The sequence below is a fragment of the Oncorhynchus mykiss genome, chromosome 2 (genome assembly GCF_013265735.2).
Source record: "Oncorhynchus mykiss isolate Arlee chromosome 2, USDA_OmykA_1.1, whole genome shotgun sequence".
Lineage (NCBI taxonomy): Eukaryota > Metazoa > Chordata > Actinopteri > Salmoniformes > Salmonidae > Oncorhynchus > Oncorhynchus mykiss.
This window is the reverse complement of record NC_048566.1, coordinates 64168525-64190306: the sequence shown is the minus strand read 5'-3', so window position 1 is coordinate 64190306 and position 21782 is coordinate 64168525. Positions and strand designations below refer to the sequence as shown.

The 21782-nt window shown below is 40.6% G+C and overlaps 3 protein-coding genes across 3 annotated transcripts in view; 2 read left to right on the top strand and 1 right to left on the bottom strand.

The window, feature by feature from the left end:
* The first annotated feature begins 1453 nt into the window (after positions 1 to 1453).
* Positions 1454 to 10026, top strand: LOC110493646 (interleukin-1 receptor-associated kinase 4). The gene is made up of 12 exons (XM_021568039.2): positions 1454 to 1600; positions 1699 to 1860; positions 2017 to 2162; positions 2306 to 2491; positions 2824 to 2984; positions 3117 to 3181; positions 3529 to 3643; positions 3786 to 3895; positions 4031 to 4217; positions 6128 to 6190; positions 9475 to 9633; positions 9822 to 10026. Exons 2-12 carry the CDS (start codon positions 1700 to 1702, stop codon positions 9891 to 9893), a joined length of 1425 nt encoding a protein of 474 aa, XP_021423714.2. The 5' UTR covers positions 1454 to 1600; position 1699; the 3' UTR covers positions 9894 to 10026.
* A 77-nt stretch (positions 10027 to 10103) lies between these two features.
* Positions 10104 to 21043, bottom strand: LOC110493658 (twinfilin-1). The gene is made up of 9 exons (XM_021568059.2): positions 20890 to 21043; positions 19408 to 19488; positions 19020 to 19198; positions 15322 to 15417; positions 14896 to 15000; positions 12457 to 12582; positions 11899 to 12049; positions 11574 to 11695; positions 10104 to 11262 (listed from the first exon to the last, which is right to left on the bottom strand). Exons 1-9 carry the CDS (start codon positions 20912 to 20914, stop codon positions 11098 to 11100), a joined length of 1050 nt encoding a protein of 349 aa, XP_021423734.2. The 5' UTR covers positions 20915 to 21043; the 3' UTR covers positions 10104 to 11097.
* Positions 20087 to 21782, top strand: part of tmem117 (transmembrane protein 117) — a 68165-nt gene continuing 66469 nt past the window's right edge. Inside the window, exon 1 of the mRNA XM_036952899.1 lies at positions 20087 to 20138. The gene's annotated coding sequence lies outside the window, so the exon portion shown is untranslated. The remainder of the gene's footprint in view (positions 20139 to 21782) is intronic.

Sequence of the window (21782 nt, the reverse complement as noted above, 5' to 3'; positions counted from 1 at the left end):
AAAACAAAAATCCAGAAAATCACATTGTATGATTTTTAAGTAATTAATTTGCATTTTATTGCATGACATAAGTATTTGATCACCTACCAACCAGTAAGAGTTCCGGCTCTCACAGACCTGTTAGTTTTTCTTTAAGAAGCCCTCCTGTTCTCCACTCATGACCTGTATTAACTGCACCTGTTTGAACTCGTTACCTGTATAAAAAACACCTGTCCACACACCTGTCCCACACTCGTGGGGCATCAATGATCATGAGGAAGGTGAGGGATCAGCCCAGAACTACACGGCAGGACCTGGTCAATGACCTGAAGAGAGCTGGGACCACAGTCTCAAAGAAAACCATTAGTAACACACTACGCCATCATGGATTAAAATCCTGCAGCGCACGCAAGGTCCCCCTGCTCAAGCCAGCGCATGTCCAGGCCCGTCTGAAGTTTGCCAATGACCATCTGGATGAACCAGAGGTGGAATGGGAGAAGGTCATGTGGTCTGACGAGACAAAAATAGAGCCTTTTGGTCTAAACTCCACTCGCCGTGTTTGGAGGAAGAAGAAGGATGAGTGCAACCCCAAGAACACCATCCCAACCGTGAAGCATGGAGGTGGAAACATCATTCTTTGGGGATGCTTTTCTGCAAAGGGGACAGGACGACTGCACCGTATTAAGGGGAGGATGGATGGGGCCATGTATCGCGAGATCTTGGCCAACCTCCTTCCCTCAGTAAGAGCATTGGAGATGGGTCGTGGCTGGGTCTTCCAGCATGACAACGACCCGAACCACACAGCCAGGGCAACTAAGGAGTGGCTCCGTAAGAAGCATCTCAAGGTCCTGGAGTGGCCTAGCCAGTCTCCAGACCTGAACCCAATAGAAAATCTTTGGAGGGAGCTGAAAGTCCTTATTGTCCAGCGACAGCCCCGAAACCTGAAGGATCTGGAGAAGGTCTGTATGGAGGAGTGGGCCAAAATCCCTGCTACAGTGTGTGCAAACCTGGTCAAGAACTACAGTATGATCTCTGTAATTGCAAACATAGGTTTCTGTTCCAAATATTAAGTTCTGCTTTTCTGATGTATCAAATACTTATGTCATGCAATAAAATGCAAATGAATTACTTAAAAATCATACAATGTGATTTTCTGGATTTCATTCAATAACGATTATTCTCACTGACTCCGGAAGAGCAATTAAATCTCTAGCTGCCAAAGCGTGCACAGCATTCTGTCCTGGTTATTTCATTATAACTGTTGATGTATATGCGCCAGACCTCTAGACTTAATCACAACAGCATCTCGACTTGCATGCTTCCAAGGGTATTCTCAGATATAGGAATGGGGAAGACTACTATTTGGTGGAGAAGAATAACAGAGCTTTTAAACTCCTTGGCAGATATAATTGTGTCTCCAACATTTCCCACAAGAGGGCACTGTTGTTAATCTACAATACATGCTACAGCGATGACAAAAGTGGAACCATGTCACGTGATACATTTTTTACACTAGGGAAGTTGCTCAATCTCGGGAACAAAAAAAACATTTTTTTTTAGGGTACTTCAATGAACAAGGAAATAGATATATATAAAAACGAAATCTAGATACGTTACCGAGGTAAGCGCCATGGATGACAATTGTAACGCTTGCCTTTTAAGTGTTTCCTCATGATGGAAAAACACGACTGTAGAACATGTGTGATCGTTCTTTTTCAGGATGAGCAACACAATAACATCGGCTACATTTATTCGAAACCTCAACTATGGGGTTCGACGAAAACTGTCTGACTTATTGGACCCTCAAGACAGCTGGAAAGACGTTATTGTTTCAATACATAAACCCACAGGGGAGCCGAGGTACTCTCAGCAACATCTAAGGTAATGTGCCAATCAGCTACTTCTCTGACGGCAGTGACACCATCGCCATCATAACAAGTTGTTACCTTCTGTCAAGCCTGCATGATATTTTGTAACATGTTTTGGGTTGTTTCCTTTTTCTACTGCTCCATTCTTGAACTAACCTTCATATAACAGGCGATTTGAAGCAGTGGTTTTACAGGGAAGAAGTCCTACCATGGAGCTACTGAATGACTGGGGGACATCTAACTGCACCGTGGGAGAGTTAGTGGACATTCTGATGAGCCACAGGTTAATGGCTGCAGCCAGTATTATTCTACCAGGTTGGGTTCTACAGTAGGCAATATGCATTAGATCAAGGACTTTCTAGTATATTGACTGTTCATCTCTGGTCTGGCCTTCATGTGTGTATTTATTTCAACAGTGCCCCGTCATTATTTGTATCTAAATTCTATGTTTTACCCAGATGCAATCAACAACCCCCGTCCAGCAGTCCCCCAGCCACCTGATTCTCCCAGAGACAAAGAGATGGTAGGCAACAGCGATGCTGCAACAAGACCCCTGGGGAGGACAGAGGCACAGACAAAGGAACAGCCACCACCAGACAGCACCTCGGAGCCACAGGAGGACCCGGAACCCAATGGCACTGCAGGTGACCTGCATATAAATGTGTTATAATCACTGGAGGTGTACTGAATGTCCAGAACGTAGTGATACATGTGGTTATAGATTCTATATAGATTAGCTTTATAGGTTATTTTACTTGCGGTTTAATGAGACACATATGGTGACAGGATACTGTTATAGATTGTGTTAAGTGAGATGAAATGTGTAAACTAGGCCTATTAGATTGAACCTGTTCAGTCGTGTCTGTCACAGTGCACACAACATCCAGTAGGTGGCAGCATATGTGCAGTGCTCAATAAACTATGATAACTGCACTAAGAATTATCCTCATAAACAGGTTTGTCCGTTGATCCTTAGGTTTTCTCAGGCTTTCTTTCCACGAGCTGAAGAAGATAACTGGTCATTTTGACGAGAGGCCAGTGAGTGAAGGTGGGAGCAGACTTGGTGAGGGCGGCTTTGGAACGGTCTACAAAGGCCTCATCAATGGCAAACCTGTGGCAGTGAAGAAACTACACTCAGTAGGTGTTAATTGTTCTCTCTGGCACTAACACCTTATTGTTTGTTCAGTGTGCGAGTCGAGTTGTTGTCCACATTTGATTATCCAGCACATTCTCAATGGTGACTAAAACTTCTGTCACCTTCTTTTTTAGATGGAAGACATCTCACTTGAAGAGCTGAGCGTTCAGTTCATTCAAGAGGTCCAAACTCTTATGGTGTAGGTGTTTCTTTTCTGCTCGTCCGTTGTTGTTTTGTGAGGAGTCCTTGTACGCTAGCTGACCTGCTGTGCGACCACGTCATTACACCTCTATTCCATTAATGGAATCAATAGCTTGCGTGTGCTCAATATCTCAATCAGACAACACATCTACCTCCAATGTCTCCGCTAAGAAAAAAATCAACAGAGAAATGTCCCGAGTGACCTATATTTTAGAGCTGGACTTTACTTAGGAACTCTCCAGATATTGTTTTTTAGATTGAGTAGATTTGATTTACCTTCGACTCTCTTTAACGTTGAAAGAACAGGCCACTGTTTGTCTGATAAGAGCCCTCTTATTTTCACAGGTTGAAACACGAAAACCTAGTAGACATGGTTGGCTTTTCCCGTGATGGCCATCACCCCTGTTTGGTGTATGCTTACATGTCCAATGGTTCATTGCTAGATCGTCTGGCTTGCTTGGTAAGCATACATATCCGCCTGGCATCTCCCTTCACTTTATTTATACAGAACCGTTGAGATAAAAATAGATAAATAAATAGATTTAGTAAGAGAGATCTTTTACAGGTACTTTGTCTTTGTGACTATATTTATTTCATTGTAGGATGGTAGCCCTCCTCTTTCCTGGCACAGGAGATGTTTGATCGCTGTGGGAACGGCCAGAGGCTTAGATTATCTGCACAGCAACCACCATGTCCACAGAGATGTCAAGAGGTAACTGTGGACATTTTCTATAATGCATTTCCCATGGCACTTTATCATATTTTAGACATTTTAATCATGGACGGACAACCTTGTCATATCAGTCTCAATGTTATTAATGAGTGCTAAATCATTTCTATCTGGCAGTGGTAATATTTTGCTGGATGAATTGCTTGTGCCGAAGATCTCCGATTTTGGGCTGACCCGAGCCTCAGCCACGCGATCGTCAGCGACAGTGATGACAGAGAGGATTGTGGGTACAACAGCATACATGGCAAATGAGGCACTCAGGGGCGAGATCACTCCTAAATCTGACATCTACAGTTTTGGAGTGGTGAGTTGTTCTTTACAGCTACACAAATGTATGGAACTAACACAATGCACAGACGTTATACCGCATTGATTTGATGATTAGCAACACCACATGACAAGTGGAATTGTCCCTTCGCTAAGCCCCGCCCCAGAATATTGGGCAACCAATGGATAGCAACTGTCACCAAGTCCGACACCTCGCATGAAAGCCAGTGAGGGCTATGGCAAAATAGTTTTCAAAAAAAAAATGTATGTTTAAATGGAGTGTTTTTCAAATCCGAAATTATTGTTTGCTAGCTCAGCTGGTTAGCTAGCTCTGTCTCATTGACCACCACATGCTGCTCATGCTAGCTAGCCACTTAATATAACTTGTTTTTTCAAAATGTAGTCAAGCTGTTGACAAGGTTATAAATAAGGATTTTTAATTGAAATAATAATTGCGTCCTTCAAACTTTGCTTTCATTAAAGAATCCTCCATTTGCAGCTAGTGCAGCCTTGCAGACCTTTGCCATTCTAGTTGTATTTTTTTAGGTAATCTGAAGACATTTCACCCCATGCTTCCTGAAGCAACTCCCATAAACTGGATTGACTTGATGGGCACTTCTTACGGTCAAGCTGCTCCCACAACAGCTCAATAGGGTTGAGATCCGGTGACTGTGCTGGCCACTCCATTATAGACAGAATACCAGCTGACTGCTTCTTCCCTAAATAGTTCTTGCATAGTTGGGAGCTGTTCTTTGGGTCATTGTCCTGTTGTAGGAGGAAATTGGCTCCAATTAAGCGCCGTCCACAGGGTATGGCATGGCGTTGCAAAATGGAGTGATAGCCTTCCTTCTTCAAGATCCCTTTTACCCTGAACAAATCTCCCACTTTACGACCACCAGACCATCACATTGCCTCCAACATGCTTGACAGATGGCATCAATCACTCCTCCAGCGTCTTTTCATTTTATCTACATCTCACAAATGTTCTTCTTTGTGATCCGAACACCTCAAACTTAGATTTGTCTGTCCATAACACTTTTTTCCAATCTTCCTCTGTCCAGTGTCTGTGTTCTTTTGCCCCTCTTAATCTTTTCTGTTTACTGGCCAGTTTATTGGCCAATTATAATGACAGTCCACCATAACATAACCAAGAGTTTCCTGATTAGCAAGGGGTAGTCTGTGTTTCATTTCATTGTGTATTAGAAACACAGTTTGAGATCATTGTTAGGGGATTTCGCGAGTGTTTGAATGGGGAATTGGGCTGCCCAGGAAAACGTTGTCCAAGGTTGTAACAGTAACCAAGAGGGGCTTAGCGAAGGGTACATTTTGGCAGCACCTCATGTGGCTACACCACACCATTATGACAAACAGGTAAAGTGTTAGTTTTTCCTTTCTCACCATCACTTTAAAGACCTAAATAGAGCCTAGAAGATACAGCGACAAGAATATTGAATTTGAGAAACTGCAACGTAAGTAAAACTCATGAAAAGGAATTGTCAGTTCAGCAGTTTACCTCAGTGCCAGACTCCAAAAACTACTGACACACACATAATTATCAGTCAGAATCATGCACCTTTGCCAGTCTACCAGCCAATCAATTTCACAATGAAATATCATTAAAGGTTGCTCCACAATGATACATTAAAAAAAACATGTTGGAAAATGTTTATTTAGGCTAATAATGGAAAGTGTGGGAACAGTACTGTATGACATAAATTACCTTCTCGAATGTCAGCAGTCTAATATGAGGTCAGGTCATCTGTGTGTTGAACTGGTTGAACCTGGTCATAAACCAACAGCTACTGTCTTGTGTTCAGCCTGACAGCCCTGGGAACAGTATCTTCGATATAGCATACTTTATTATTAGTGGAGAGTTATATATATAATATTGTTAGCTGTTGTTAGCTGGAGCCAAATGGTTCATCTTAAGGTTTCTGTCATCTACAGGTGTTGCTAGAAATATTGTCTGGACTCCCGCCAGTCGATGAAAACCGTGATCCCAAGTTCCTGGTGAGCCAAGCAGCACAATGGAATCTTTCTCTATACTCTTCAGACTTCACCATCCCCCAATACAGTCCACATGAATGCATGTTATCTAAAGAAAAGGATTTACTATACAGTATCAATCAAAAAGGCAGTTATTTGTGCAGCAAATACTTACTAACCTTCTACTCTTTGCTCCCGGTGGAACATAAGGCCACATTTGTAGATTATAGATGGCAGTGCTCTACTTCTCTTGTCTGTCAGTGTAGTTACCACTGCAGGCAGTGGCTGATGGCTGTGTGTGTTTCAGCGGTTTGTTACGGCTGTTTGTTACGGCTGTTATGATTTGTTACGACTGTTATGATTTGTTACGACTGTTATGATTTGTTACGACTGTTATGATTTGTTATGGCTGTTATGATTTGTTATGGCTGTTATGATTTGTTACGACTGTTATGATTTGTTATGGCTGTTCTGATTTGTTACGACTGTTATGATTTGTTATGGCTGTTATGATTTGTTACGACTGTTATGATTTGTTATGGCTGTTATGATTTGTTACGACTGTTATGATTTGTTATGGCTGTTATGATTTGTTACGACTGTTATGATTTGTTATGGCTGTTATGATTTGTTACGACTGTTATGATTTGTTACGACTGTTATGATTTGTTATGGCTGTTATGATTTGTTACGACTGTTATGATTTGTTATGGCTGTTATGATTTGTTACGACTGTTATGATTTGTTACGACTGTTATGATTTGTTACGACTGTTATGATTTGTTATGGCTGTTATGATTTGTTATGGCTGTTATGATTTGTTACGGCTGTTATGATTTGTTATTGCTGTTATGATTTGTTACGACTGTTATGATTTGTTACGACTGTTATGATTTGTTATGGCTGTTATGATTTGTTACGACTGTTATGATTTGTTACGACTGTTATGATTTGTTACGACTGTTATGATTTGTTATGATTTGTTACGACTGTTATGATTTGTTATGGCTGTTATGATTTGTTACGGCTGTTATGATTTGTTACGACTGTTATGATTTGTTACGGCTGTTATGATTTGTTATGGCTGTTATGATTTGTTATGGCTGTTATGATTTGTTACGACTGTTATGATTTGTTACGACTGTTATGATTTGTTACGGCTGTTATGATTTGTTATGGCTGTTATGATTTGTTATGGCTGTTATGATTTGTTACGACTGTTATGATTTGTTACGACTGTTATGATTTGTTATGGCTGTTATGATTTGTTATGGCTGTTATGATTTGTTACGGCTGTTATGATTTGTTATTGCTGTTATGATTTGTTACGACTGTTATGATTTGTTATGGCTGTTATGATTTGTTATGGCTGTTATGATTTGTTACGACTGTTATGATTTGTTACGACTGTTATGATTTGTTACGACTGTTATGATTTGTTATGATTTGTTACGACTGTTATGATTTGTTATGGCTGTTATGATTTGTTACGGCTGTTATGATTTGTTACGACTGTTATGATTTGTTACGGCTGTTATGATTTGTTACGGCTGTTATGATTTGTTACGACTGTTATGATTTGTTATGGCTGTTATGATTTGTTACGACTGTTATGATTTGTTATGGCTGTTATGATTTGTTACGACTGTTATGATTTGTTACGGCTGTTATGATTTGTTATGGCTGTTATGATTTGTTATGGCTGTTATGATTTGTTACGACTGTTATGATTTGTTACGACTGTTATGATTTGTTATGGCTGTTATGATTTGTTACGACTGTTATGATTTGTTACGGCTGTTATGATTTGTTACGGCTGTTATGATTTGTTATGGCTGTTATGATTTGTTACGACTGTTATGATTTGTTATGGCTGTTATGATTTGTTACGACTGTTATGATTTGTTATGGCTGTTATGATTTGTTACGACTGTTATGATTTGTTACGACTGTTATGATTTGTTATGGCTGTTATGATTTGTTACGACTGTTATGATTTGTTATGGCTGTTATGATTTGTTACGACTGTTATGATTTGTTACGACTGTTATGATTTGTTATGGCTGTTATGATTTGTTACGACTGTTATGATTTGTTATGGCTGTTATGATTTGTTACGACTGTTATGATTTGTTACGACTGTTATGATTTGTTACGACTGTTATGATTTGTTATGGCTGTTATGATTTGTTATGGCTGTTATGATTTGTTACGGCTGTTATGATTTGTTATTGCTGTTATGATTTGTTACGACTGTTATGATTTGTTACGACTGTTATGATTTGTTATGGCTGTTATGATTTGTTACGACTGTTATGATTTGTTACGACTGTTATGATTTGTTACGACTGTTATGATTTGTTATGATTTGTTACGACTGTTATGATTTGTTATGGCTGTTATGATTTGTTACGGCTGTTATGATTTGTTACGACTGTTATGATTTGTTACGGCTGTTATGATTTGTTATGGCTGTTATGATTTGTTATGGCTGTTATGATTTGTTACGACTGTTATGATTTGTTACGACTGTTATGATTTGTTACGGCTGTTATGATTTGTTATGGCTGTTATGATTTGTTATGGCTGTTATGATTTGTTACGACTGTTATGATTTGTTACGACTGTTATGATTTGTTATGGCTGTTATGATTTGTTATGGCTGTTATGATTTGTTACGGCTGTTATGATTTGTTATTGCTGTTATGATTTGTTACGACTGTTATGATTTGTTATGGCTGTTATGATTTGTTATGGCTGTTATGATTTGTTACGACTGTTATGATTTGTTACGACTGTTATGATTTGTTACGACTGTTATGATTTGTTATGATTTGTTACGACTGTTATGATTTGTTATGGCTGTTATGATTTGTTACGGCTGTTATGATTTGTTACGACTGTTATGATTTGTTACGGCTGTTATGATTTGTTACGGCTGTTATGATTTGTTACGACTGTTATGATTTGTTATGGCTGTTATGATTTGTTACGACTGTTATGATTTGTTATGGCTGTTATGATTTGTTACGACTGTTATGATTTGTTACGGCTGTTATGATTTGTTATGGCTGTTATGATTTGTTATGGCTGTTATGATTTGTTACGACTGTTATGATTTGTTACGACTGTTATGATTTGTTATGGCTGTTATGATTTGTTACGACTGTTATGATTTGTTACGGCTGTTATGATTTGTTACGGCTGTTATGATTTGTTATGGCTGTTATGATTTGTTACGACTGTTATGATTTGTTATGGCTGTTATGATTTGTTACGACTGTTATGATTTGTTATGGCTGTTATAGATGGAGATGAAAGATGAGATTGATGAAGAGGAGATGGCCCTGGAGGACTTTGTGGACAAGAAGATGACAGACTGGGACCTGCCATTGGTGGAGAGGACCTACTTCTTAGCGAGCGACTGTCTCAGTGACAAGAAGAACAAACGGCCACTGATGGAAGAGGTGTGTGATGCCATTACAGTTGGTAGCTCTTTGGTTTACGGTACCGTTTCCACTGGTATGCAGTAGCAATGGGTACTTTGTGGTGCTTAGCTGTCAGTGATCAACACAATCGCTTACTAGCTGGGAGCCAATGCTTACTACTAGCTGCTTATGGTCTATATCACACTGAAATGTCAATATTTGAATAGGTCCTGACAGAGCTTGAAGATGTTGTCAAAAGCATTTCACTGGAACAGCTGGGACCCCAGAGTGAAGCATAGACAACAGGAAGAACGACTATCCCTCACTCATTTTCTTAAAGTTTACTTTGCTGAAGAAAAGGACCAAACATGTTACACCAGTCTTTTGTATTTTTTTGCCAAAATAATAAATATATTTTACATCTTTGTTGAATTGCTTGATATGTACTGTAAGTATATCATTGGACAAGTAGATGTAATTTTAAAAATAAATATAGGCCATTCAGTATGTATGATTTAAATATTTTTATTTTCCTTTTTAAAAATTAACAACTTTAGACCAAACATGACACTTCTCATGAGAAGGTATTCCCTTGTCCAAATATGAGGTGTTAAACTAGTGGTTTGCCTTACAATAATCAGTAGACAAGTGACTGTGGCAGAAACAAATTCCATTTGATATCCCCATCCCAGTTTCTGGGACTCTCACCTTGCATGCACACCATATGCAACTTAGCTTCCTCTGAAGGAGTAATCTGAGATGCATCAATAATGTGAAATACTGGAAGCCCCTGTTGTCTCTTGTCACTTGACCCTCGTTGACACTGTAGATAGATGATCAGTACAGACAAGACCTTTAAATCACATGTATGTACAGCACTTGCATAGAAAAGTACATTTCACAGCAGATGTGTTTTATGTAAACCACAATTATATCAAAAAGAATTTCCAATATAAAAAATAAACTGCACTATTAAAATGAAGAATGATGTGAGCAAATATGATATTTTTGTGTGTGTGTGGGGGGGGGGGGGTTAGACCTCTTCATAGCTGTGCACACATAGCGATGGAGACATTTGTCTCAACTTTGGGGACAGGAAACGCATAACAAATTGACCTACTGTAAGAGGAATGCAAGCATGCGAACAAGTCATGGAGGGTTCGTCACATTGGCACAAATTCACATTAGTTGCACTAGCATATTTTTGTCTCAGCAACAACAGTGTAAAAACCTTTCCTAGTCAACTTGTTCTAACCTCTGAATAGCTCAGTAAAATACTTTGCGAATGAATGCAGTTACGCCCTCATAGAACCTTCAATTTGACAGGCTACAAACGGATATTCTCAAGTGTGTGTCTCAGCTAAGTTGTCCTTTGGCGTGCATAGTTCAGTCTCTGGATGGGCTTTAAGGTTGCGTCAAATAAGCTTTCCCTCCATGATCACTTGGAATGTTCCATTATGGAGCGTGTGTGTGTGTGGGGGGGGGGGGGGGGGTGATGTTCGTTTAGTTCTCTTCTCCATCTCCAGGTGGTCTGGTGATGCGGTGTCCGCCCCTCTTCCCGGCAGGTCCCTTGGGCTTGGCGAAGGCCTGCTTGTGTGCATGCTGCTTGGGATGGACCTCCTCATACAGGAAGTCACTAGTCAGCTCATCCCCATTGTCTATCTCCAGCTGTGGACAGTCAAACACATGAATAGTGCAGAGTTGGACTGTTAACAAAACCAGGGTTGAAGTCAATTCAGGAAGTAAACTGAAATTCCAATTCCAAATTGAAACACTGAGGAAAATTGGAATAGGAGTGTCAATATACTTCATGAATTTAAATGTAATTATCCCAAAAAACCTGAACCTACTGATACTTTCCTGAACCCTAAGAAAGACCCTCTCCAAATAAACACAGAGAACACTTAAATGTTACTAACAACACTTTGTATTGGTTGTGTTACAATTCTAATAAAATAGCTTGGCCTTTTGGTCCTTACCTTCTTCAAAATGTCAATTTGCATGTTATTTTCAACCAAGTCCACCAGGGGATTTTTACAGCTAGAATAGAGCATCCTCTCTTTGATGCTACACTTGTACCCCGGCATGGAATAAATGAACACTGCAGAAGAGAAAACAACAATGGAAGATGTCCCATCACAATGAAGAGATATACAACTTTGTGAAATATAAAAATTAAAAAAAGATTAACTTCAGTGAAATATGAAAGATTTAAGTCAAGACCGCTTGGTGTGTTAAGTTGCTTACAATTCTGTTGTGTTTCCCTGAAAAAAAATGACGTAACAATTTTGATTTTATTTTTACCAGCGGACTCCAGGTAGTCTCCCTCGTGGGAATGTTTGTAGCGGAAGAAGTGATAGCGTGCCGACTCAGTGGGGATCCTCTTGGGCAGATCTTTCACCTCGGTCGGTTCAGTGTTAGACAACCTAATGAGCTCGTTGGGAAAGTCGATTTCCTATTGAAATAAAACCATTATGAATTAACCAGATATGACAGTTGGAAAATTACCATCTAATAAAGTGTCATTTCAGTTTTGTGTGATTTATCGAATAGCTCTTTTGATAACCTGCTCATTATGACTTTAGAGAAAGAGGAGCGAGAACCAGGCAGTGCCAGCTCAAAGTGTCACAATTATGCCTTTGTCCCCAAATCTGATCTTGTGACACCAGCCCTTGAATTTCAATGAGGAGAGTTGACAATGACGCTTTGGTCAAAAAGAGAACCACATTGTACTGTTCAATAAAACTCCCGACTCCAAAATTCCTTTGTCATTCTGAAGGGAATCCTGAGTATAAAGAAGGAACAGAACTTGTTCTCAACGGACTCACCTGGAAAAGCGACAGAGGGGGAAGAAGGACTTACAAGTTGTACATAGTTGACTCGTTTGTCCTTGAATCTTTCGAGCGCCTCGACAGCGTCTCCATGTATGGGGAAGGCCACTCCCTGCAGTGTCTGCTGCTTGGTGTCCACACTGATGTCAGTCTGCACCTGAACACACAGCACAGAGAAAACTTCACAGAGAAAACTTTACAGTTCTGTTCAATTGCTTTGGTGCAATTTTCAAAACTCTCAGTACTCTAAACAAGACAATCAAAAAAAGTAGTTTCAAAACTACGCACATTTTCAATTGACTAAGTACAACACACAAAATCATAGTCACCTTTTCACACAACCAGTGTTATCTATAAACATGTTTCACATTGCAAAGCGTGTTCATATAAAGTAATTGCCTTTCACAATGCAATGCTCACTATTGACATGATTCTCTTCGCATTTGTTAAAATATGTTTTACTCTTACTTAATCCGACTACTATAGATTTTAAACTGGTCTACTACAGATTTCGAGAACTACATCATGAAAATGTCTGTAAAGTAGAAACAAAGTATGATATATACTGAACTACTAGAATGATGACTAGACAGATTTGACTTCAAAGCAAGTTTTAAAAATCTGAGATGGTCACTGTCCAATGAATTATGGTGCTCACTGTATCTTGCTTCTTTAGCTATTGGATTAACTGGTTGAAAACAACACAAACACATTCAGAAGATGTTGTGTATTGGTGATTAAATCAATGTTCATGGTATTTCCCGGTAAACTTATATTTTGGATCAATGGTTATGTGGTGAAAGACGTCTTCAAACACTGTACTAAGAGTTTAGAATATTCACCACCCTTGTGAAGACAGCACGAAATTGACTGAAAAAACTAAAACAACTTTACCATTACCATAGTCAACACGCAGCCCACTAGTGGTAGCGCAAGTGGTTCAATCAATATTATCATTTAACCAGGAAGTCCCTTAGAGATCATAAGATCTCTTTCCTAAGGAAGACGAGGCCACCTTAAAATTAATATCAAGCAAAAATAATATAGAACATTCATCCCTTCTCAAATTCTCCACATCGGGGATAATGACTCATGTGGCTGATATTTCTATATCTGGGCGGGAGAGACTGGAGGGATGAGGCACTTCCTCTAAATCACCTGAAAGACTGGAAATGGATTATACTGATGGATGGCCTCTATTTTTAGTGCTCTGTTTGTTCTCTTTGAATGAACAGCTGTCAGTTGTATACACATGATTGAGCAGCACATGCGGTGCACCCACATCATGTACCAAAAGGATTGTGGGTTTTATCCAACTACTTAGTCAAGGCAGTCTCTCTCTCGCTCTCCAGGCACATTTCAAAGCCACTTTCCTCCCACACAGATTAATGTTTGTATTATCTTCCTTCAACAACTGGGAGAAATACTACCCTTACTTCCTGTTTTCTCCCTTCTAGCTTTTTACTGGCTGTATTTAGGAGCGTGACGGACTGCTTCTCAAGACTAATTCCTTTTATGGAGTTGGAGACAAGTCTTGTGACAGACAGGGTGAACTCTGCACAGCAATAATGTTGTTTCCTCTTTAAAGAACACTCGCCGTGGTTTGAGTTGAGGCCGAGCTTTTCAAAATAGACGCACAGGTTACACTATGTGTTACTTATTTTTGGTTAATCACATTTTATAATCGAAACACCAGACAAAAGCGCACTTAACTAGCATCGTCATCATTAGTGGCAAGTAAAGCATCGGGCTATCACATAGCAGTGTAACCCCCAATCTTATCAGTGGAGCCAAGCACAGGCACAGTGGTGTGACCTTGACCAAGTGCTCTGCCATGCAGAATCAATACAAAGTATTGAATGATCATTCATCATCAACATTCAAGGGTGGCCCCTCATATAGGCTGACGAACGACATTTTAGTGCAAGACCTGTGCTTCAGTGAGACAACATCTATGCTTACAATGCATCATGACATTTCTGTCAAAAACAACCCATTTATAAACCTGAGTCTCGACCCATACGGGACTAATAGTCATATCTGCCAACATCCTGCAGTTCCAACGCATCAGCACCTTTCCAGTGACTCTTCGCGCCAGGTCGGCATTATGCACAGCTGTATTGCTGACATTGTGGTCTACGGGAAGGGAGGGGTATCACCAGCCGTCATTAATATTCAACACGGTGTCTTTTGGATTGAACACAATGAAAAGCAGATGCTATGGGTTTATTGTGCAGGGGCTCTGTCTGTGAATTGTCCTGAGTGGTCAGAACCACTCATTTCATAAGCTTTAACTTCCTTCCATATTAAGGCAGGTTTGCCTACAATTACATGTCTTAGTTGAAAGAAAAGGTTTGAATCCACACCCATTTAACACTTTAAACCAACAAAACAACTTTTACACAGAATTACTTTTAAACATCACAGGAAGTGTGAATACCGTTCTCTCTGCGTGAGTGTGTGTGCGTACCTCACTGAGTTTGATCCGCCTCAGTTCCTCCTCGGCAGCAGTGAGTGGTAGCGGTGCTGCCTCGGCCACCAGGTACTTCTTGTAGCCCCTCAAAGACATATCCTCCTGGGGGAGGCGGGGAGAGTGGACCACATACCAGTTAGCCATCTACATACACAACTACTATTCATGTACAATACATATTTAACAATACTCGACCCTCCATCTTATACATGTGTGATAATGTGAATGCCAAATTACTGATGAGCTTTTTAAAGCAATGTCATACTGGAACGTTCTTCAATGTTTATGCCCCCGCTTTAGCAGGAAAAAAAAAAAAGGACACCTCCGATTACAATAACCGTTGAATGGCAAAGCAGGCGGCAAATCAGCTCCTCGGAGTAAGAGGATTTCACAAGCCAATCTCACACAGATAATCTAACCCACCTTTGTGGTGCCGAAGAGCTCATCTTTGATTAGTCCTCCGCCAAATTCTTTCTTCACTGTGGCCCTGGTAGCAGCGTATAACATCTTATGTCGCACCTGTTTGAAATAGAATGTGTTAGCGAACACACCAAGGGGTACTGGAAAAGCAGCCTCTTAACATGCATCTATTCCATCCCCTTTCTATTTCATCAATGAATTGCAGTGATTTTACTCTTGTTGTTCAAACACAATTCTTTATTATTTTCTTGCTAACTCAACACATGCTTCCATTCTTTTTTCCAGGGGATAGCTAACTGTGCCTGGATCAGCACCAGATGAACACAGCCCATTTGGGATGTTCCAGTCTTAGAACATGTGCTTTGTGTGTTTTGAAACCTCTGCACATTTCCAGACACGCCTGGACCCGTGGCACGCCGCCTCCGGATAGTGGGTAGGAATGTCGAGCCCTGCCCGTTCTGTTAGAATAGGATGCTATGCTAGTCTATACACTCTCTCTACCACAGCATTTATCCTCCTGTCCCTGCAACATTCCTCAGTCTTAATTGAACCACTTCATTCAATCAGGTAGAGCTCAATTTCTTTCATTCTCTGTTGTTGGGTTCTGAGAATATGAAATATACTTATGTCACTGAGGGAGTGCCGAGGTTTAGAGGGTTTACAGCAGAAGTGAATGGTTATAGGAAGAAGGTATATAGTGTGTGCAACTACTTGAATGCAGCTGTATTGACCGTCTAGGAAGACGCTTTCAAAGTGTCCGTTGAGTTTATTACTCTGAGAATGAGAACCAAGTCATTACATCAATTTGCAACAGTTGTGATGTTACCTGCATAAAGAGCAGGCCAAAAGCTAAAATGTCCCATTTGCACTTCACTACAGCTAAACTACACATAGGCTAACAAATAGTTGAGCACTAATGGCTCAATTATGCTTTATGCTATGTTTTTTTATATTTTTTTATAGCCGATTTTAACCACCATTTCCTATGACCAAAAATAACTTCTGGACATCAGAACAGCGATCACTAACCTCAATTTGATTGAAGTTTTCTACTCACAACGAGTCAGCGACACAGGACATACTGCTCACTCCGGTCCAGACCCTAATCCCTGAGACTCGGAAGAGAAGGAGACGGCACCGTGACAAAACTACGTTGGCGAGAAGATAAACCGCCTCTACCCTCGGTTCTATTGGCAAACGTACAATCACTGGACAACAAACTGGACGAGCTCCGTTTGAGACTATCCTATCGACAGGATATTTCAGTAGGTCCTATGTTTCTCTGAGTCGTGGCTGAACAGTGACATGGATAACATACGTCTAGCTGGTTTTACTATGCGTCGGCAGGATAAAACGGAAGTGTCGGGGAAGCTCAAAGGGGACGTGCGTGTCTCTTTGATGACAACAGCTGTAATATTAAGGAAGTCTCAAGGTTCTGCTCGCCTGAGTTAGAACACCTCATAAACTGTAGACCATACTTTTTACTAAGAGTTTAATCTATATTTTTCGTAGCTGTCCATTTACCGCCACAAACCGAGGCCGGGAAACTAATACCGCACTCAACGAGCTGTATAGGGCCATAAGCAAACAAGAAAATGCTCATCCAGAGGCGGCACTCCTAGTGGCCAGAGATTTGAATGCAGGAAACTGAAATCCAGCATGTCACCTGTGCAACTAGAGGTGAAAAAACTCTAACTCATCTTTAATCCACACACAGAAACGCATACAAAGCTCTCCCTCGCCGTCCATTAGGAAAATCTAATCATAACTATATCCTAACTCCTGACAGGAAATACCGGTGACACGACCAATAAGGAAGTGGTCAAATGAAGCATATGCTAAGCTACTGTTTCGCTAGCAGACTCAAATATGTTCCTGATTCATCCGATGCATTGAGTCAGTCACCGGCTTCATTAATAAGTGCATTAAGGAGGTGCCAGAAGGATTACAGGGACGTGTAGTCCGAACATGCGCTGACCAACTGGCAAGCATCTTTACTGACATTTTCAACCTGTCCCTGACCAAGTCTGTAATACCTACATGTTTGAAGCAGACTAAGGACACTAAGATAACCTGCCTAAATTATTACTGACCCGTAAAACTCACGTCTGTAGTCATTAAGTGCTTTGAAAGGCTGGTCATGGCTCACAACACCTTTATCCCAGAAACCCTAGACCCACTCCATTTTGCATACCGCCCCAACAGATCCACAGATGACGCAATCTCCAATGCACTCCACACTGCCCTTTCCCACCTGGACAAAAGGAACACCTACATGAGAACGCTATTCATTAACTACAGCTCAGCATTCAACACCATAGTGCCCACAAATCTCATCACTAAGCTAAGGAACCTGGGACTAAACACCTCCCTCTGCAACTGGATCCTGGACTTCCTGATGCCCCCAGGTGGTAAGGGTAGGCAAAAACAAATCTGCCATGCTGATCCTTAAGACGGGGGCCCCTCAGGGGTGCGTGCTCAGTTCCCTCCTGTACTCCTCATTCACTCATGACTGCATGGCCAAGCATGACTCCAACACCATCATTGGGTTTGTAAAGGACATAACAGTGGTAGGCCTGATAACCGACAACGAGATAGCCTATAGGGAGGTCAGAGACCTGGCCGTGTGGTGCCAGGATAACAACCTCTCCCTCAATGTGATCAAGACAAAGGAGATGATCGTGGACTACAGGTAAGGGAGGGCCAAGCACACCCCCATTCTCATCGACGGGGCTGTAGTTGAGCAGGTTGAGAGTTTCAAGTTCCTTGATGTCACCAACGAAGAAAGTAAATACTTTCTTAACACTTATTATTTCTTAAAACTGCATTGTTGGATAAGGGCTTATAAGTAAGAATTTCACTGTAAGGTCTACTACACCTGCTGTATTCGGCACATGTGACAAATACAATTTGATTTGGTTTTGACTGGCCGCATCACCGCTTGGAATGGCAACTGCTTGGCATCTGACCGCAAGGTGCTACAGAGGGTGGTGTAAGGCCCAATACATTACTGGGGCCAAGCTCTCTGCCATCTAGGACCTCTATACCAGGCGGTGTCAGAGGAAGGCCCTACAAATTGTCAAAGACTCCAGCCACACAAGTCATAGACGGCTCTCTCTGCTACCGCACGGCAAGCAGTACCAATACACCAAGGCTGGAACCAACAGGACACTGAACAGCTCCTACCCTCAAGCAATGACTGCTAAATAGTTAGTAAAATAGTTCAAATCGCTACCCGGGCTATCTGTATTAACCCTTTTTGCACTAACTTGTTTTACTCATCACATACGCTGCTGCTAATGTTTATTATCCATCCTGTTGCCTAGCCATTTTGTTCCTAGTTATATGCACATATCTACCTCAATTACCTCAACTCGGTACTGGTACCCCGTGTATACAGCCAAGTTATTGTTAATTATTACTTTTTTAAAATAATTTTCTATCTCTTTGCATTGTTGGGAAGGGCCCATAAATAACTATTCACTGTTAGTCTACACCTGTTGTTTACGAAGCATGTGACAAATAATATATTTTTTATAAGTAAGCTATTCTACACAAAATAAATCTGCTGAGAGGCTGCGTTGTCACTGTGAGCATGTAAAGTGAGACCTGTGTCATTGACACAACTGTGCCACATAATTTGCAGAGGGAACTTATGTTAACAGGGAAGTTGACGTCTCTGTGTCAGGTGAGTTGCTTACAGGAGAATGGTCAGGTGACCAGGCCAGGAAGATCCACTCGTAGCCCTGGTTGTTGGAGGAGTCCAGTCGGTACAGGATATAAGATGGCAGGTGGTCCTCTAGTAGAGGCAGGACTAACGAGTCGTACTCTTGGTCCCATGTCTTTGATGCTTGCCTGGTCACGCCCAAGGCAAGTTGCTCTGCAACACAAATTCAGTATTTGCGCATTCAAAGTGAAAACGTAATATTGGTGTATTAAATCAGTTGGGCTTTCCTAAATCATGGTAACTGTTTTTTCTTCTAAAAATGATCTGAAATATAGGCCTACCCTTGAAAGAAACAACCTTCGTGGCAAACTTTAGATCTGTTTATTTATGATCAAATTGGTGGAAAAATAAACACTTCTTACCATCCTCAATCACAATCTTTAGGAGTCGATATTGGTTTCCACTCCTTGCACTGGCAAAGACATCCTTCACATCGTTACCAGCTGGAAAAACAGATGTTAAGTGGGTTTGTTTCTTGCATTATGGGAAGAAGCCTCTACTGAAATCTAGGACACCATCCTAGTACTGGCCTATCCCTCACATAAGACCATACAGAGAACATAGGATGCAACGTAGGATGAATGCATACGACCTTAAGCAATCTCCTTCCCCAAAGAGTTAAGCCGATCACAGACTGGATCACACCACTAATATTTAGATGGACGTTGTCAAGGTTACCATATACACCTGTTTTGTGAATAGGATCCTCAGGCACCCATGTTGTCAAAACTACATTAACGTCACACACAACACCATCTAACGTTACCTGTTTAAGTAGCCTATCACTTGCATAAATAATTAAATAACTGTGCAAATGAAAATGAACAAATATTGATACACTATATATACAAAAGTATGTGGACACCCCTTCAAATGAGTGGATTTGGCTATTTCAGCCACACCCGTTGCTGACAGATGTATAAAACCGAGAACCATGCCATGCAATCTCCATAGACAAACATTTGCAGTAGAAAGGCTTTACTGAAGAGCTCAGTGAATTTCAACGTGGCACCATCATAGGATGTTCGTCAAATGTCTGCTGTTATTGTGAAGTGGAAACATCTAGGAGCAACAACAGCTCAGCCCTGAATAGGTAGGCCACACAAGGTCACAGAAAAGGTCCTCTGAGTGCTGAAGTGCTAAAAATCGTCACCTTTGGGATGAAATGGAATGCCAACTGCGAGCCAGGCCTAATTGCCCAACATCAGTAATACTTGTGGCTGAATGGAAGCAAGTCCCAGCAGCAATGTTCCAACATCTAGTGGAAAGCATTCCCAGAAGAGTGGAGGCTGTTATAGCAGCAAAGGGGAGAACAACTCCATATTAATGCCCATGATTTTGGAATCAGATGTGTGATGAGCAGGTGTCCACATGCACTACGTGACCAAAATCATCTTTCATTGGGTTGAAAGCATTCAGATAATTTGGTGTAGGCTGTGAGTGAGCTCATTTTCTATGTGAAAGTGCGTCTGATAGGTTCAGGTTGCGGCTGCCTTGACCATTTTACATTTGAACGCCAACTGTTTCAATGAAGGCGTTGCCCGAGCCAAAATGACCAGCTTGAAAAACATGTTTATTTTTCGCTTGAGCAGAGGCAGGAGCAGATATGGCTGGCCATTGTTTTTGGACATATTGCTACTGCTGCTACTTCTTAGCAGAGAATCAAATCAATAATCACAGATAGCTCGCTTACGTTAACTGGCTAGCTACAGTCGCTACTTACAGGAATCCGCACTTCAAATGAGCTTGCTCTAACATCGATTAAAAACTGATTTTCAATTGAGATATATATACAGTTCAAACATGCCAAGAAAGCAACAACAGAATGTAACTGAAATAGGTACCCTGTATGCCCGTTTGGTGGGACATTTTGTCTTTTTATCGTAAGAAAGGAAGATGAAGGAGAGAACCAAGCCAGGGTAAGGAAGTAGGAAGCTGACTAAAGTAACTTCATATGTCGTCATCATCAGCATGGTCACGTGGTTCAACATGTCACGATAAGAAATACAACACATTAATGAATTATTACGTTCCTGCATTATTCAAATGACAACAAAACAAATATATATATATATATATATATATATATATATATATATATATATATATATATATATATATATATATTCATACGATACTTTTACCTCATGATTCAAGAAGTCGGATCGTTTTCTATACACTCTGGAACGGAGGAGCTAGTTATTTTATAGGCTATATGCTACAGTCTAGCTTGAGGGGCATGTCACATTTGTTACATTGTATCCTAGTAGCTGTAGATACGAGTCTACACATTTGGCCTATAATCTGTATCAGTAGGCTATTTATTGTCAGTGGACAATAACTTGAACTATAAACTACATTCAATTCAATTAGATGTAGGCTATATGAAGATGTATCACACATTGCAATGACTAAGAACTTTGTTACAGGCCCACATCTGTGATTTCCATATTTTTTTTGTAGGCTCAGTTAGCTCATCCTAAAGCCTTGGCAGGGGACTGTAATATGCAGATGGGTTCAATTGTTTAGCCTAAAGTTGCCTTTGGGATTAAAAAGCATTATGCAATATTCAATATAATTGTGTTTTACTCCAATAGGCTATTGCAAATATTTGCCTTTTGTTGTGCTATTGATGTTTTGATTAATTCAAGTTGCGTCCTAGTGTAAACCTAGGAAATATTTTTCCTCTTTCGGTGATGTGAGGACATAGCTGTGAAAGCCTGCTTAACACAACATC